The 18,980-nt window shown below is 35.5% G+C and overlaps 1 protein-coding gene across 8 annotated transcripts; it reads right to left on the reverse strand.

The window, feature by feature from the left end:
• Positions 1–5,857: 5,857 nt before the first annotated feature.
• LOC113696185 (kihadalactone A synthase LFS-like) lies at positions 5,858–11,171 on the reverse strand. Of its 8 annotated transcripts, XM_027215566.2 has the most exons (12): positions 11,020–11,171; positions 10,743–10,906; positions 10,032–10,297; positions 9,566–9,664; positions 9,412–9,463; positions 8,342–8,463; positions 8,172–8,272; positions 8,026–8,084; positions 7,601–7,657; positions 7,087–7,132; positions 6,746–6,825; positions 5,858–6,439 (listed from the first exon to the last, which is right to left on the reverse strand). In XM_027215566.2, exons 3-12 carry the CDS (start codon positions 10,168–10,170, stop codon positions 6,367–6,369), a joined length of 828 nt encoding a protein of 275 aa, XP_027071367.1. In that variant the 5' UTR covers positions 10,171–10,297; positions 10,743–10,906; positions 11,020–11,171; the 3' UTR covers positions 5,858–6,366. The 8 variants fall into 8 exon arrangements, with proteins under 8 accessions (XP_027071367.1, XP_027071363.1, XP_027071362.1 ...); XM_027215562.2 differs by lacking the exon at positions 11,020–11,171 and having other exon boundaries at positions 5,858–6,402; positions 10,032–10,227; positions 10,743–10,992; XM_027215561.2 differs by lacking the exon at positions 11,020–11,171 and having other exon boundaries at positions 10,032–10,227; positions 10,743–10,992.
• Positions 11,172–18,980: the final 7,809 nt, after the last annotated feature.

Raw genomic sequence — 18,980 nt, forward strand, 5'->3', positions numbered from 1 at the left:
AAAAAAATCTGACAGGCGACTGGTACGTATGCCTCCTCATGTCTACCTCTTGACTTTGAGGTTAGGAAAAAAAACCACCGGTCCGCACCAGACATGAGGAGGCATACCTGCCAGACGCCTGTAGTAATGTAGTGTACAAGCAGTCGGTCCAATTTCTACCTCTTGACTTTGAGGTTAGAAATTGGAATTTTGCAGATAAGATAACACCGAAACAGGTCTCTTATCCGGATAACACCGATCTTATGAAACTAATAAAATAAGCTATTATTATATCAAGTGAAATATTGGAGAAAGAAGTAGAGAAATAGAGAGTGATATTCTTATATTCCAATAAGATACAAAAGTCAAACCAAAGGGTGTCAATGTATCTCTATATATAGGTACTACAAGATTAAAGGTACATCAATTCTATTAAACACCCACTATTACAAGAATATGAAGAAACTCATGAAACGGTTTCTCCACTACATGAGTAGATTTATGGATTGTAACTTCTATACATAATATAGTCATAAATCATGAATTAATCCTCTTGAAAATACAAAGGGACATCCACACTTTAAATTGTTTCATAACACTCCCACTTGGATGTCCATTACACAAAAAATATGCCTCGTTAAAACTTTACTAGAGAAAAATTCATCGGGACAAAAACCCTATGAAGGAAAAAGAGTACACTATTCCTGTGTATTAATTTCTCCCACTGATGCAAACATCATTTGAGATCTTTTAATCGTCGCATTTCAATATTCTTCGCCAATTGCACTGAGATATGGTACTTCAGGACCAAGTATCTCTTCATTTTCCTCTTGCGGTCTAAAAGGATCCTTATTAGGATCTAATGATCTGACAACCATTGGAATACTTAATGTATGTACCTTATTCATATAAAATCGCTTTAATACCTTCTGGGTATAAGCAGTTTGGTGGACAAAAATTTCACTTTTCAAATGCTCAATTTGTAAATCAAGGTAGAATTTTGTTTTTCCAAAATTCTTGATCTCAAAATCCTTCTTCAAATATTCAACATTATTTTGAATTTCTTCCGGAGTTCCAATCAGATTTAGATCATCAATATATATAACAATGATCACAAAATTTGATGCATTTTTTTTTTATAAAAACACATGGACATATTGGATCATTGGTATAACGTTCTTTAGTTAGACATTCATTGAGGCGGTTATACCACATACGTTCAGATTGTTTGAGGCCATACAAAGACCTTTGTAATTTAATAGAATAAATATCTTTAGGATTTGATTTGCATGCTTCAGGCATGTTGAATCCTTCGGAGATTCTCATATAAATATCATTTTCAAGATTTTCATATAAATATGCAGTAACGACGTCCATTAGACGCATATCTAGTTTTTTCATGTACTGCAAAACTCATAAGATATTTAAATATGATAGTATCCACTACAGGTGATTACGTTTCATCATAATCAAATCCAGGCCTTTGTGAAAATCCTTGGGGTCCAAGTCTTGCCTTATACCTCACAATTTTATTTTTCTTATTTCTTTTTATCACAAATACCCATTTATATTCTACTGGCTTTACACCTTCAGGTGTTTGGACTACAAGTCCAAAACTTTTCTTTTAACCAGTGAGTCTAATTCAGATTGGATCACATCTTTTCATTTTGACCGATCATTTCTATACCGACATTCATCAATCGATTTAGATTCATAATTCTCGTTAATTTCTATAATATCAAGTGCTACATTTTATTAGGCTCCAATTAAATTTTCTATGATTTCATTCTCTTCAGGAGTTGGCTCTTCGGGAGCGACCTCTTCAAGGGGTTGAATTTTATCATGACATTTATTTAATCTCCGGAGTTATTCGAAATCAATTTATACCTTATTTAGGTAGGCCGGCCTTAAATTTATTTATAGCACTTGTGCATGTCCTTCAGGGACATCAATTTTAACCAAAGTATTTCCTGCAGGAATAGTTGATTTAATGACTCTTCTGGAGTCGATAAATATAACTTTCTACAAATGAAGAATTTCTTGAACTTCTAGTTTACATTATTTTGTATGAGGATCGAGGAAATTCAATTTTTCAGGTGATTTTCTTTCGGTTGATTTTTTCCTCCCCCTAATGTCGGGAATCGTAGCTCATCAGAATAAATAAATCATTCAATAGATCACTCATCAATACTCATTAATATTTCTAACTCAAAAACTTATTTCAATTTCTAACTGCTAATCTTACAAAACAAGAGTTCGTACCTCTTGATATTTCTGAAAAAAATTATTTATCATAGGTATTAGATGTTGAAATTCATCTTAAGGCAATGGGTCTTGGTAATACTATTGTGGAAAAAAATGAATTCTCAAGTCAAGACCGTGCCAAAGTTATGATTTTCCTTCGTCATCATGTAGATGAAGGATTACAAATAGAGTATCTTACTGTTAAAGATCCTCTTGTCCTTTGGCGAGATTTGAAAGAAAGATTCGACCACCTGAAGTTGGTCGTTCTTCCAAAAGCCCGATATGATTGGCTTCACTTACGCTGCAAGATTTTAAATCTGTCAACGAATATAATTCAGCCATGTTCAGAATAACTTCTCAATTATCATTATGTGGCGAAAAAATCACTGATGAAGATATGTTAGAGAAAATATTTTCTACTTTTCATGTCTCTAACATGCTCCTGCAGCAGCAATATCGAGAGAAGGGATTTAAAAAATATTCTGAACTTATCGCATGTCTTCTCTTGACTGAACAAAACAATGAGTTATTGCTGAAAAATCATGAGTCCCGACCAACTGGTGCAAGTCCATTCCCTGAAGCGAATGCGACCCAATTTTAAAATTCTGGTCGAGGCCGTGGACGTGGCCATAGATGTGGCCGTGGAGGAGGCCGTGGACGTGGCCGTGGCCGTGGACGTGATCGTAGTAAATTTGTGCCCCGCGAAAATTTTAACCGTGGCAAACAACAAAATGTTTTCCAAAAGAGGGAAAATAACTACGATCAGAAAAATGGAGAAAATAAAGTTTATGAAGAAAAATGCTACCGATGGGGTATGGAAGGTCATTGGTCCCGTACCTGTCGTACGGCTGAACATCTTGTTGACCTCTATCAAGCATCATTGAAAAAGAAAGACAAAGGTGTTGAGATAAATTTCATTGATCAAAAGAATGATTATGATGATGGTGATGATGTTGATATGACACACCTCTATGTAGCTGATTTTTTTGAGCATCCTGAAGATGTCAACAAATATCCCATGATTATTTAAATATTTTTATGATGTTTTATATCTTTCATGTAATTTCCTTTCCATTGAATATTTATTTTCGCATCTTTATTAATATTTATTTTTGTTTGAAATTTTCTTCCTGAAGAAGAAATAGATGTCAAATATTTGAAATTAAATAATGGTGATGATAATATTTGTCTCATTGATAGTGTTACTACGCACCATATTGAAAAATAAAAAATATTTTTCTTGTTTGAAAATGGGGGATACAAACGTTAATACCATTAGTGGTAGTGCAAAATTGATTGAAAGCTCCGGAAGAGCCACTATATTTCTTCCTGAAGGGACTAAAATTATTGTAAATAATGCACTATTCTCTACCAAGTCTCGAAGAAACTTATTGAGTTTTAAAGATATCCGCGAAAATGGATATCATATCGAGACAATGACTGAGACAAATGGTGAATTTTTATTACTCACAAGTATCATTTCTGAAAAAAAATGCGTAGTAGAAAAATTACCTTCTTTTTCTTCTGGATTATATTATGCACAAATTAGTGCAATTGAAATTCATCACCTAGTAGACCAGAAGTTTACTCTTCCTAATGATTTTATGGTTTGGCATGATCGTCTCGGACATTCCGGATCTATAATGATGAGACGAATAATTGAGAATTCACATGGCCACTCATTGAAAAATCAAAAAGTATTAACAGCCAATGAATTCTCTTGTGTTGCTTGTTCTCAAGAGAAATTAATTATTAGACCATCACAAGTCAAAGTTGGGACTGAATCTCCTGCATTTCTAGAATGAATTCATGGTGATATATGTGAGCCTGTAAATCCACCATATGGACCATTTCGATATTTTATGGTGCTAATTGATGTATCAACTAGATGGTCACATGTATGTTTATTATCTACTCGTAATTTGGCGTTTGAGAGATTGCTTGCTCAAATAATTAAATTGCGAGCACAATTCCCAAATTACCCAATAAAGAAAATTCGTCTAAATAATGGTGGTGAATATTCCTCACATGCTTGTGACGATTATTGTATGTCCATTGGAATAACTGTTGAACATCCTGTAACTTATGTTCACACACAAAATGGTCTAGTCGAATCACTTATTAAACACCCACTATTACAAAAATATGAAGAAACTTATGAAACGATTTCTCCACTATATGAGTAGATTTATAGATTGTAACTTCTATATATAATATAGCCATAAATCATGAATTAATCCTTTTGGGAGTACAAAGGGACATCCACACTTTAAATTGTTTCATAACAACCGAAACATTTTTGTGCCACAAAAGTGTGCATGGACTCATTTAATTCTTTTGTGGATAAGTACCGATGCGTTTACGTGTTAAATTTTTTTTAGAAAAATGGAGATCAATTGAAAAGGCATATAAATGCAAGAGAAGTTAATAACTACAAGTGTCTTCTTTATTGATATAATAGATTAAATATTATTTAGATATGCTAACAAAGTGTCCGTAAACACTTATTAGAAAAACCTAAGAATAAAAGAACTATTTGGATTCATCAGTTTTTTTAAAATTAATTTTTTATATACTATAAAATTTTTTAAAAATATTTTAAAAAGTAGTCTAAATTATTTTTAATATTTTAAAATATATTCTAAATATTCTACTACCCTTAAATATCTCAAAATATACTCTAAAAACTCTGCTACAGTAAACCCAAAAGGATTTCAAAAACACTCTAAAAAAAAATAGCTAATCCAAACGGATAGAATCGTTAATCCCAGAAGGAGAAGAAATACGTCTTTAAACTATTACAACACAAATGCGTTAACGCAGCTTTGGATCCTATGTCTCGGTGCATTGCATATCTGCTTATAAAAAGAGAAACAAAGGGGAAAAATGACAAACTCGGGGAATAGAAGGAAGTAAAGGACGTCTGCATCTTCCATTCCATATCTAATAAAGGAGAAGGAATATTCATAACAAATTGTAACGTCCAATTAATCCATATCTACGTACCTTTGTCTGGTTATAGTTCTCCTCCATAGTTGTCATGGACAGAGCCATCTCCAGATCAAACATTCCTTCCATTGGATTTGGCACGAGATTTTATAATTAGGATATAGGCTAGCTAGGAATTACTCACCAGTTATCTGGGATTGCGGGTATTTTGTAGTGTCTTGCGATCTTTCTTTTGCTTGGACGTGGATGTACTATACTATAGTACATCATAAAATTAAATCTGAATTTTAAATCTGAATCCAATTAAATCATAAAAAATTAATGGAAGTAATCACTAATAACTGTAATCTAACCAGGCACAATATTCTGGCCTAGATCATCTCCCGAGACAGGGACATTAGGCATTTGGGCAAAAGATGGTGTGTATGGCAACATTAGTCGTTTGGGCAAAGATGGTATGTCATTTATGAAGCAGTATCAAATTTTCGGATCATCCACCGCAAATAATAAAAGCCAGCCAGCCAGAGCCAGATGTCTTCTGACATCCAAACAAATATGCACACAGGATATGGTGAATCAGAAGCATAGACGAGAGATTAATGACCTGCTAATAAAACTAACGTTGTTTACGTCTAACCTGCTGTCTACCGATAATCCGGAAAGAGTGACCAGCATGATGGATCTCTTGGAAACAACAAAATTTTATGTACTAGATTTCTGTAACATTTCATATCATTCATAATGTAACGGCTGAATATACAATTTCATGTATTTTAACGTTTCAAAATCTGGACTATTTCAGCTAAGTCATAATTTTTGTGTTCCTAACCATCAAATACTAGGGAAAAACCAACTGATAAGAATGTACATCTACCATCCGTTACATGAAACAACTGATCAGCAAAAGGTTCAACAACCTTGCCAATGAGGGACGAACGCCCCCAGGGCATATGGTGCAGCGGTTGAGGGGTCAACCTTGTGTTGCTGGTTTCCCCATTAACCAGGGTTTGATTCGTACCCTGGTCCCCACTGACCAGGGTTCGTGCCCGCTGCGTCGCACATCCTGACTCGCCCAGAAAAGCTGTATGGGGCTGTCGGCTTCCCTCCGGTTTGGTGTGTCGGCTCGGATCCAAAGGCTTTGGGTCGGGACATGTTCCGGGTTACCCAAAAAAAAAAAATCAGGGACGAACTATCCTAGGAGCTCAGATCAGCATGCGTATCTTCATATCTCTGCACCAAGTAAGCTCCACATGTGATGGGTGGGAACCTGAACACAGATACAATAAATCAATGGCACAATGACACCATTACATCTGGCCAAAACATACAAAGGTTTTCCGCTGATCCACCTTGGATGTTATAGGTCAAACTAAATTTACTAACTCAACAGCTTGGCATCTACTATTACCGGTTCCAAGAGTGAAAAAAAAACTTGTAATTGAGAATTTACGACCAAACCTTTCACGTACGTGAACATTGCAACCAATAGCAGATCTCTTCTGGCCAAAACAACTAAATGAAGATAATAATGACCGACAAAATCCCATATCATGTATCTAAATGCAATACATACTTCGGAGGATTATCCTCTGACTGGCAGGTTGGCAGGCATTTGACAACACAATTGAAACTGGGCAGCACGAAGAAAGCAATCTGCCCACCATGACAGAGAGAAGAAGTTAGCAAGGCCCTGATTGCTGCTTACAGAACTAAATTTCTTACGGAGAAATCAGCTGAGCTTGTAACGTCCACTGTATCTGTAAAGCTATGGCTTGAGAAAGATTTAACTATTTAGAACTACGTTTGAAACTTTCCTTGTGCTAATGTATTTGACGCAGACACTGTTTAAGATGAGGATCTCATTCCAACAAAACATTGCTGTTACAGAACATATGGAGGTTCAGAAAGCCTTACAGAATATCTTTCTTGACCACTAACCAAGACTCGATGTAGTGTTGACCTGAAATGAAAGTTCAGTAAATTAGATATTCAATTATTTTATCTCCAAGAAACCATAAATTCCAGGCCCTCAACTACAAATTTTCAGGTTTCCTGAATTATCAAACTTCATAACCCAACCACTGAAAATGGATGACTGCTTTTACGAAGAGTTTGTAACTTCAGACATCAGTGATTGTTTTTCTTACAACGAAACCACCATAAAGATAATTAGGTTCAATGTGTGCTAGAACATGAGAACTCCTTGACTGAAACAGCTGTCTAATTAAAAACTGAATGCTTCTAGAAAAGACTGGTAAAATATGGGAACCCCTTGTCTGTGTTAGACATTCAATTATTGGTGCATGATTTGTGTTAAAACACAGATAAGCAAAATGAGAACTAACAGTTGCAATAGCTCAAGATCCATTCTCATTTTTTTAGGAGGGGGAAAAAAGGATTACTGTGCTTAGTAAAAACTCATAATTACCTAAAAGAACAATTGCTCCAGCGCTCCAGTAAATCTCCGAGATTCACAATAAATGCTCTGCATTTTGTGCATCAACTATTTATTTGCAGCCATCATAGAATGCAGCATGATACTTATCGTTGGGACTAATCTAATCTATAACAGTTATGCTGCAACAATAATTTAACAAGAAGTCTAAAAATAAGAATGGCAGAATGTCAAGAGCATAGCCATAAGAAAGTTCTTTAGGTTAATAAGCGATACTAATTCATGAGCTGACTCCACAAAAGACTTTTTGATCTATGGAGTGACTGCATAATATCCTTTTTTAATTTTTTTTTTAATATATGTATGATGAAATGTCCAGACACACCAAACAAGGAATCAGGAACAGAAAATTCGTTTCTACTTAAGAGAAACTGATCGTTGAGAGAAAAAGGCCTTACCCTTTTACTGGTGACACGTATTCCCAAATCTGAGGCTCAACATGCTTGCCCTTGCATATCTGCAATGGAACAGCAGGTTCATGGTCCCACTCAAGAATAATTATGGGATCATTCCTAAGCAATCTAATTCCAACGTTTGTGTATACCTGAAGACCAATGACATCATCTGTGGCTAACAAGGTAAGCAAGCCAAAGTCACTGTGGGCACCTGCACCATATATTCCTCTCTCTGGTTCAGAGATTTTACCTGAAATTAATCAAGCTCATGTCAGCTTATAAATACAGCCTTCTTTTAGGAAACTGTCCACAACCTGACCTTCATAATGTAGCAGCCGCAAAATTGCAATAGGATCGCCTAGCATTTCTGATTGATCAAAAAAGTTTCCATCCAGGTCAAGTGCTAGGGCTATAATTCTAGCAACTGCCCTTGCAACCTCACTGAACGCAAGAATAAAGATAGAGAGGATGTCAGTATCAAACAAGCTGTAAAAGCAGTCTGCAAGATGTAGAGCTAAATATAGGAAGATTTGGAAATAACTGCTGAAAGTACATCACAAGATAATAATCAAGAACCTTTCAAATTTGGCAATAGAAAAGATGCAGAACCAGACAATGACTTCAGTTTCATTTCAACATCATTGACTAGTATTGTACCTTGGAACAAGATAAGCCTTTCCAAAATGAAAAGCACCAATATTTCAATGGTCAAATGATGAACAAAATGATAGGTTCTTGCTTGAGAAATGTGGTGATCATTGTTTAATTACCTGATCATTAAATACAGGATTCCATTCTTCAAACTAGGAAGAATTAACAGTGAATGTGTTGATTCAAGCAAGTGCTTAATGAGATCATAGGGAAGACAAAAAATTGTGTCTAAGTCTAATCAATTAATGTATTAGAAAAGAGAGCAAATACAAAAGCTATGTATTTGGACTTACTCAACACAATTTGATGACACATATTCATCAATAATGACTGTTCCACTAAAAGAAATAATGATTTAGCTGATTTTGTAAACAAAGAACCACATGGGAGCAGAGATATAACATCTTATGCATCAGTGACATCGAAATAAGTAATTTAACCGGATGGCCAGCAATTTGCAATCTAAATGGCCCAACAACCAATTTCATCAGAACTTAACACATCAAATGCTGTTAGGCTGATGGAAATGCAAATTGGTTAAGAAAAAATATACCCTTGCATGCAAAGATGATTAATCAATATGATTAACTAAACTGATCTGCTGCTTACTCATACAACAGCAAAGATGATTCAGGTCAGTACTTGACATTAAGTTACTTCTGCAGCACCGATGAGTGCAACCACATGCAAGAGAAATAGATAGTTTTTCTGATACATGATAGGCATCTCAATACTTACAGTGCTTCACGGTGGTATCTCTCCATAGTTTCTCTCCATCCAGGCAAAATATCTTTACAGAAAAAAAAAATTCCACTTGTAACCAAAAGATTTGCAACATTTATGAAGCAAGATTGATGTTCACCATGTAACAATAATTGCGTAGCAAAGTTACCTGCCGTAGGCCACAAGTTTGGTCCATGAAATGGTTTTTCGGCTTGCGGATCATCTTCTGGTACTTCCACACCAATGTAATATCCTTCTTTATAATCTCCTACAAGAACATCAGGGCGCAGAAATGCTTAGCTCTAATAAAAACACGAACTTAGTTCTGCTGCTCATTCTGGTAAGTGGCATGTACAAACATCACATAAGAGAACAGAGGACGCAGAAAGAAAAGGAGCATATAAACAACATAAAAGAGGCCTGATAATTGACATTTGATACCAATGCAAAAATAGCCACAACCAGGAGTTGATATAGTCAACATGTAGGGCCGGAAGGTGTTGAAAATGAAAATATTCTAGAGCGACAAGAGAATGAACTCCAACTATTCACTTGTATAATGCACTGGCTACACCTGTCATTGTATTCTGGTATATAAAAATTAGGATAAACGCAGTATGTATGAGAAAACAAACCATGTATCTGGTTGACAGGATCCAGATGCTCATCTAGAAGAGGAGTGTAACCACGGTTTTTTTCATTCCTGAGAAGCTTCATCTTTTCATCAAGAAGTAGACTAAAGAACCTTTTGCTTTGAGAAAAGACCTCATCCATAAATTCTGGTCTGATACCATGATTGACTACATAAAAAAATCCAGAGTCCAAGCAAGCCTAAATAAACGATAACATCATTAGGAGTAAGCAAATCAACTCCCAGAACGATGCCAATCATTGGTAAGCCCTGATATGGAGAATGGAAACAGCTTTAGATAAAGGCGTGTATTATTGTAAGAGTATTTGTGCAGGCACGAACAGGTTATCCATGTGTAGCTGCAATAACAAATTAATGCAGCACTAATCGATAAAAGTGATCATAGAATTGAGATGCAGAGTTACGTTACGTTACTTGCTGTATCTATTGCATCGTTGCATGGAAATACTTCTATATACTAACTTAACAAGTGAACAATTCATTACTTGCTAAGAAGTATTAGTCCTACTCTCTACTCATATATTCACTCCTTTAGTTCTTCAATCTTCAAACTAAATTACTCATCATCGGAAAAAACTGTAAATTTACCCCACAGATAGACCAAAGAATGCACAAAAATAAACTTAAATCGAACGATAGCAGGTGTTGGGGGGGGGGGGGGAATAAAAAGGAAAAGGAGGAGTGGAGTGCCTGCCTGTCTGAGGAGAGAAACAGATTTTTGTATGTCGGAATCAGAGAGGTCTATACAATTCAGTGCCGCCATATTTGCAGATGCTGCCGGAAGCTTTCGTTCGTCGAAATTCATGGTTAATATTCTTCTTTTGGTTTTCCTCGATTAAGTTAGGGAATGTCAGCAAGCTGCAGGGTTGACAAAGGAGAAGGGAGAAGCTTTTGAAGAAGAAGTCTTCTTGGGAAGTTGAATAAAAAAAGCCAGAGTGGGTCATTTTGTTAGTCTTGATTTGAGTTTTTACCTGCACAAAATCGGGCTTCATTGGAAACCGATTCCAGTATTCTTAAAACCCATTTTCGATTGGGTTGTGAGTTGGGCTTACTTCTCATGTCTCTAGGAACATCTTCATACTTTTACGGCAACATAGGATCAAACTATTCTGGAAAAAATATAAAAATATATTTGCATTCTTCACGGACGTCGATTAGCGTAGGATTAAAGCATCTTCATTGTCTACAGTAGCACAGGTTTATACTAGTTTGCCACATTATTTAACTCTAAATTTCATGGTTTTTCCAACTCTATGGTCTAAATGGCAAATATTAAGAACACCGAAAAAAGTGAAATAAAAAAAAAAAAAACTGACAGCTAAGATAAATAATTGGTATCACCTACCTCTTGACTTTGAGGTTAGAAATTGGAATTTTGCAGCTAAGATAACACCGAAACAGGTATCTTATCCGGATAATATGAAGATTATGATGCCATTAATTTGAGAGTTATAAACGTTAATAAACCATTAATAGTTTTGTTATATAAATAATCTTTCAATCTAATTTTACTAACCACTAATATTTTCAACCTAACTTATCCCTAACTTTTAAACGCTTATCCTTAACTTTTAGGTAATTCCATTGTTAGATTGTAGACTTTCATCCCAATGTTTAAAAATCTGAAACGAGTTCGATCGTTGAATTGTCTGGTCCGACTACAAACAAACGTGTCTTGTCTCTGGTCCTAACATCCCAGTTTCCATTCCAATCGACCACGTAACTCGTCAAGTTAAATCCATTCTAGTCCGAGCCAACGAACAAAAAGAAGGCATCGTTTTTTTCACGTGAAAAGATTGCAACAACATTCTGCTCTTCGGATCGTCGTATATGATACTTTGTTTGACGACATGTGATGGAAATGAATATGTGGAGCTGATTCATCATCATTTACGCTACATTTTTGTGCCACAAAAGTGAGCATGGACTCATTTAATTCTTTTGAAGGCAAGTACTCGATGCGTTTATGTGTTAATTTTTGTTCTTAGAAAAGTGGAGACCAATTGAAAGGACACATAAATGCAAGAGGAGCTAATAACTACAAGTGTCTTCTTCTTTATTCATACAATAAATTAAGTATTGTTTAGATATGCTAACAAATAAGTGTCCTTTAACACTTATTAGAAAATCCAAGAATAAGAATTGTTTGGATTCATTAGTTTTTTTAAAAATTAATTTTTTACATACTATAAAAATTTTTAAAAATATTCTAAAAAGTTGTCTAAAATTTTTTAAATATTTTAAAATATATTCTAAAGACTCTACTTCACTTAAATATTTCAAAATATACGCTAAAAATTCTGCTACAGTAAACCCAAAAAGATTTCAAAAATACCCTAAAAATAAAAAAATAGCTAATCCAAACGGATAGATTCGTTAACCCCTGAAGGAGAACGTACAAATCCGTCTTTAAACTATTACAACACAAATGCTTTAACGCAGCTTTGGATCCTATGTCTCAGTGCATTGCATATCCGCTGATAATAAAAGAAACAAAGGGGAAAAAGAAAAACTCGAGGAATAGAAGGAAGTAAAGGACGTCTGCATCTTCCATTCCATATCTAATAAAGGAGCATGAATATTCATAACAAATTGTAACGTCCGATTAATCAGCTCCAAGTCTATATTTATGACAACGGAGCATGATTCATGTTACAGAAATAATTAATTGATGCAAAATCGAAGGGGAAAGAAAAAAAATAAAAGAATGTGTATTTTCAAATGATGAAGTGAGAGAAGATGATGTTTAGGTGGCAATAAGAACTGTGGATCGGCAAAGAGGACAAGAATTGTGATCGGAGAGCCACTGAGCTATACAAGATGAATGGAAGACGTGCCCACATGGAACTTGTTTACCCCCAACGCCGGACTCGAAACCTTCCATGCAAATTATGCAGTCTCCAACTGCTTCCACCATCGGCATTTCACTCAGTTGATTCTGGTTCAAAGTCTTGGCTTCAAACAACTTTGTCTGGATATAGTTCTCCTCCATAGTTGTCATGGACAGAGCCATCTCCAGATCAAACATTCCTTCCATTGGATTTGATGATGCTAGTCACACGAGATTTTATACTTAGGATATTTAGGCTAGCTAGGAAGTACTCACCAGTTATCTGGGATTGCGGGTATTTTGTAGCGTCTTACGATCTTTCTTTTGCTTGGACGTGGATGTACTATACTATAGTACATCATCAATTGCTGATGAATTTGGTCTATATATATAAGCAATTAAGCATACGCAAGAAGGGATGGAGGAGGAGGGGGGAGCTCAAGATGCATTGGCAGCCTTTGGATATGTGGTCAACCGTTTTGATCCTTCTGATTAGTTTCCTATATTGTGGTATTCTGTGGGACCATCGTTCGACAGAATTTCGACAGGGAAAGACCGACCATTGTATTTGTGGGCCTTAGCTAGCATTCATTGAGAGGGGTCAGATGTTAATTTTTTTTTTTATATATAAAAGTATAATTATTTTGAGAAAGTATGAGTGTGCGTTTTCACATGGTAAAGACTCAGGTGCAATCCTTATTAAAAATTGTATGTGATATGGGATCATCTGACTTTTTTGTACGGTAGGAAAGATGGCTGGTGCATCTATATATATATGGAAAAGGCCCGGACTTTTAGTATTTTGTAATAAAGCAAAGGGCTAATATATACATTTTGGTCCAGATTAATTATTTTGCCATGAGAGCAACTATGGTGATAAAGCTATTATATAGTAATTTTCATTACGAGTTATCGTCATGTTACTTCACAGAGGATTAGGTACATAATTGTGGATCTAAGACAATTTCGAAGAGCTTTCGTAGTGTGTGGGAGGTTAAATCTGAATTCAATTAAATCATAAAATTAATGGAAGTAATCACTAATAACTGTAACCTAACTCCCAGGAAAAAAAAAAGAAAAGAAAAAGCTTCCTTCTTATCATGTGATTGATTAAGAACATTTATGTGGTCAATTAATTTGGTTTCTACGGTCTTTGTGAATTAATTGTAAGACCATAGAAAGATCTTGTTCAAAATTGCAAATATTATGTTAATTTGAAACTTTCATTTTCTAAAAAAAAAAATAAAAGGGCATTATGTTGACTATCCTACACGTGGTGAACATGTTCAATGTGTATAAAAATAAAGTTAATGCTTAGATTTGCTTTCCAAATTAAAGCGTGGCGGCGTGCTTCTAGTACTAACTTCAATTCAAGGTTGACGGCAGCTGTTTCTGGCTCAGACGGTGTTTTACATGCATAGCGAGCAGAATGACTAAAAAGCAGAAGAAAACAAAGAAGAGGGCTGTAGAGAAAGACGTTTTATGACGACTTCTTTGAAGCTCCCAGCATCGTTATTCATGAAGCTGACGGTCCCCATCCGCGTTTAAGTACGTAAACGTAAGAGAAACTTTTATCACGGACCTTTCCACCAACAAGGTGAATACGTAATTAGTATTTGGTTTTTTCGGAAATACAGTTTACTACTATTATGTAAAGGGGGTGTGACTAACATATTAAATTAATACTAAATCATTTCATTTAACCTTTTTTATTCCAAGTCTTTGCTGAACACTATGTAGATAGTATATAAATGTCATGTAAATTTGAAAATTATGTTTGGATAGCAGATTATTTGGAAATTTTCTTCTTTTTTTTTTCTTTTAGAATAACACTAAAGTATCTCTTTTGTGGTGTAATATATGTAAGATAAAAAGGTGATTGAAATGATAAACAAGATAACTAGACATAATTTATTATGCAAGCCAAAGAAAAATAAAAAGGAAAAGGCTATCCAAACGCAGACAGGATTCTCTGTCAATTTTTCCTGTTCAATACAATATTACGTAGTTCCACTTATTAATATTGCTCATGTGTCACATAATATTGAATGCATATTTAAGGGGTGTTTGGTAAATAGGTTTCAAATTCAATAATATTCTAATTGTACTTATAGTTTTCTACTTTGGAATTTCACGCTGCATGATTCAGATGAGCTTAGACAAGCATTTGAGGACAAGATCCTTGAGTTTGTCAGAGTTGCAGTTAACGTGCAGTTTTGTTGATTCAGAAAATAGGCCGTCCATGCTAAAATTGAATTTAAAACTCATTTATCAAATATCCCCTAAATATGCATTCAATGTTACGTACCACATCAACAATATTAATAAGTGAAATTACGTAATTTTACATTGGACAGGAATAGAGGATCCGTCTGATCCAAACGATGTAGGGCTTTAGAAACCAGATTTAAGGTTTTCATGCATTAGCCTGTATTAACACATAGATAGAAAGGCAAAAATGGGATGGATTTAATTGCATCATGAAAGGCTAAAATGGCCATTGGCTCTTTTGATCAAACACCGCCAGCTGCGATGAAGCCCACTGGCAATTGATCGTGCAAATCGAACTGCAACTGCAAGTTGACGCTGACGTTGCCCTTATCTTTCTTAATTTCTTCGTCAGGTATGAGTAATATCTTCTTATCTTCTTCTTCTTTGAAACAAAATATCTCACCTTGCACTGCTACTACACGAATACCCATGTTGTATGTTTTCTCTCTAGTCTTGATGGTAATTGATAATGACACGCACACTTTCCAGTGATACAAGTTCCCAGTAAAAATTCGACCATTGTTTGAGGACCAAAACTGTCACCATCAATTTCTGTACAAGTTATGCTAAATTTTAAAACATGTACTACTCTTCAATATTTCATTTGATTTGAGAGAGAGAGAGAGAGAGGCTTGATTGAATGAATGAAGGTGTGAAATTAAAAATATCAGAGCAGCTGTTTAGGAATACGACTGCGGTCGGAGTGCGGGCCGCCATCAACTCATCGAAAAGATCTTAGACTAAGTCGTAGTAGTAGTAATTTGGACTTTGTACGGTAGCATATACTTATTAATATAGCGGCAAAAAGCAATCTCAATTAATCAATTTGTTAACTTAAGAATCTTTGCTGGTTGACGTGCAATAGTAAGAGGAGAAGAGAAGACCATATCCACTTTTTTCTTCTTTTTTTTATTTTAGCAAGAAATCCTTTATAGTCAAACCTAGAGGTGCTTGCGTGAAACGTCCCTCGAAAACTTTTTCAACGTTGAATGAATCTGCCGCCGGGGACAGCTAAATTTTGATTCTTGACCGGAGAGAAGATGCGGATAGAAATTTTCGTGATTAATGTGGTTGACCGGACAAGGGAAGGGAGAAAGAACCCAAAAAAAAAAAAAAAAGACCTTTACCAGTTCGTACGTTTGGTTCCACAGGCTGCTGTGCTTGGTTGGATTTTAAGTTGTACTGTTCTAAAGTAGAACAGCTTAATTAATTAATTGGAAGCGTGGCCAAAAATAAGTCATGAATATTAGACGGCATGGGGGAAACAATTCACACCAAATTAAGCCGTAAATTGTACTAGTAAATGGAACTCCGATTACATGGTATATGCGTATATTCCATGCTACAGTAGCGCTGGAAAATTTGAAGGACCTAGCTAAGAAGTGGTGGTGGAAGAAGTTTGGCCGGCGGAAAAGACTGAGAACCGGCAAAGGGGGCAGGAATTCCGAACTGTGAGCCACTTTCCAATGCATTCTGCGTGAAAAACATGGCCACAGGGAACTTGTTTGCCGGTTTCCACAAAGGCTTCCATGCAAACAGTACAGGCACCGGTGGCCGCAACTGCCGGCAACTCGACTTGACGATTATGTCTGGAAGCATTGGACTCCGACAGCTTCATTGGATTCGTTTGATCGTCGCTGCTGGAACCGTCCAACCTTGTCGTCTCCGGTATTGATGAGGCCGTGTCGAGGTCGAACATTTCCTCGAGATCAAAAAGTGACATTGGGCTGTGGATAATACGTACGAGGATGATTAGTACTGCAAAGATATGATTAAAAGATAATTTGCACTTTGCAGGGCGTATGTGTGTATATATAGTTGCGGAGTGCGTGAGTGTGTGCTCTGCTGATCGACCGTCGGGTGCGGGTGTTGCAACTTGGAAAACTGTCAATGGCGTCGTTGTCAAAATTATTTAGGGGTCTGACGGCATTGGCAAGCTTTTCAACTTGTGACTCTTTTGTCTTTTTACCACTTTCTTCCCTTCTAACCTACCGTATTTTGCAAATGAGCAGGCAGCTGCAGAAAACAGTGGGACAGCTAAAAGTACTAGCACAAGTTGCTAGTGGAAGAAATGCATTGTGATAGGGAAGCTGTATTTTGTAGCGACTCTCAAGTGGCAAGTGGCAACCATCACCTATTACCTGGCAAGGGCCAATAGATGGCCGGAAAGATTTGGACTCGTTTAAAGAAAGGAATCTTGTGAACACAGTAGTGTGTTAGATATTTTTCAAAATTTGATATTTTCAAATATGATCACGGTGAACATAATGTCAGATATTTTTTAAAATTTGATCATGTGCATTGATGGGGCCGTATTAGAATCCGACATAAGATTCATCTTTCTCTGATTCATGCAATCGTCAGAAGTTGATCAAGTTTGTTTCGCAACTCTTCATGCTTTTTTACAGTTAATTACCATTTAAACCGGTGTTTAAACGTCCAAAAATTGTCTGAATACTTATATTGATGTTGACGAACCTTTTGACCAACACAAATACACAATAATTCAAGTGGTGAAAGGTTGCAACTCTTGATAATTACGAATCTCAACTCTCTAGGGGCCTAGTAGGGATAGTTTACTGCAAAAAAATCATTTTTCCAACTACTAAAATTCTCTATAAAAATACACCATAATTTAAGGAGGTGTGTCTAATTTTGTGCAAGAATTTATGCAAATACCCTTCAAATTATCTTAAAGGATATTTGTCCAAAATCTTTACACACAAAATTCTAGATAAATAAAATCTAGATGAAAGTGTTCTTAAGTCACGATTTGAAATCTTCTTGCATTATTTACTTTGTAACTTTTAGTTATTTTCTCTTGTATTATCCCCAACACATAGTAAACTTACAGCCACCTAAACTTCATTAGTTCATTGTTTAGGGTAACTTCAGTTCCAATTTACACCCTAAATCCATGCGAACAGTGAAGTGTAGATGATTTACCTCTATTTCGAAAGGTATTTGGCTTGCATCTTGGATAGTTGAATTATTTCACATAATATTTGATTTGCATCATGAACAGATTTTTCAACCGTTTTTTTATATTGCTAACTGTCTTTTTATCTCACATATATCGCATTCCAAAAAATATTATAGTAATTATTATTTTAAATAAAGTGTTTGGATACCAAAATTATTTCAAATAATATTTCGCTTGCATTACAAACACATTTCTCAACCTACATTTTTATATTTCCAATCACCTTTTTATCTCACATACATCATATCACAAAAAGTGCTACAGTAATTATTCTAAATAATATTTCAAATAATACATTAAATATTTCAAACCATACTCTATCCAAACACTAGATTTCTCATTAGAGGTAAATCATCTATACTTCACTGTTCGCATATATTTCTCATTATTTTCGTGTGGACACCAACTAGTTAAATTGCTAGTCTATCTGTCCAGTGTATTCTAGTTGACCTAGTCCGACCGCGCGAGCACGCACATTTTAATTTTACTTTGTTCAATTGAAGCTATGGGGGCAAACTTATTTCAAATACGACCTCCTAGATTTTCTAGCCCTTCAAAAGACCCTTTTCACTTTTTACTTTCTTCGTTACTGGTCCACGCTGTTATAATTTTCCATGACTCTTTACTTTTGACGCTTTAGTTGTCAAGTAAAGCAATTATGAAAAACAATTCATGACCTAGAATGGATTGACGTGATGTGGTCCAATCATTTACTTTCATAACATTTTTTTAAAGTGAAATTTCATATAACCGATTAAGATCGGCCTTTGGGCTGGTGGCCACCACCTAGCTTGATCCAATCAAAATGTCACATTTAAGTGGTTTGATTCAAAAAATTCAGGCGGGTG

Source organism: Coffea arabica, chromosome 6e (genome assembly GCF_036785885.1).
Source record: "Coffea arabica cultivar ET-39 chromosome 6e, Coffea Arabica ET-39 HiFi, whole genome shotgun sequence".
NCBI classification, from domain to species: Eukaryota; Viridiplantae; Streptophyta; class Magnoliopsida; order Gentianales; family Rubiaceae; genus Coffea; species Coffea arabica.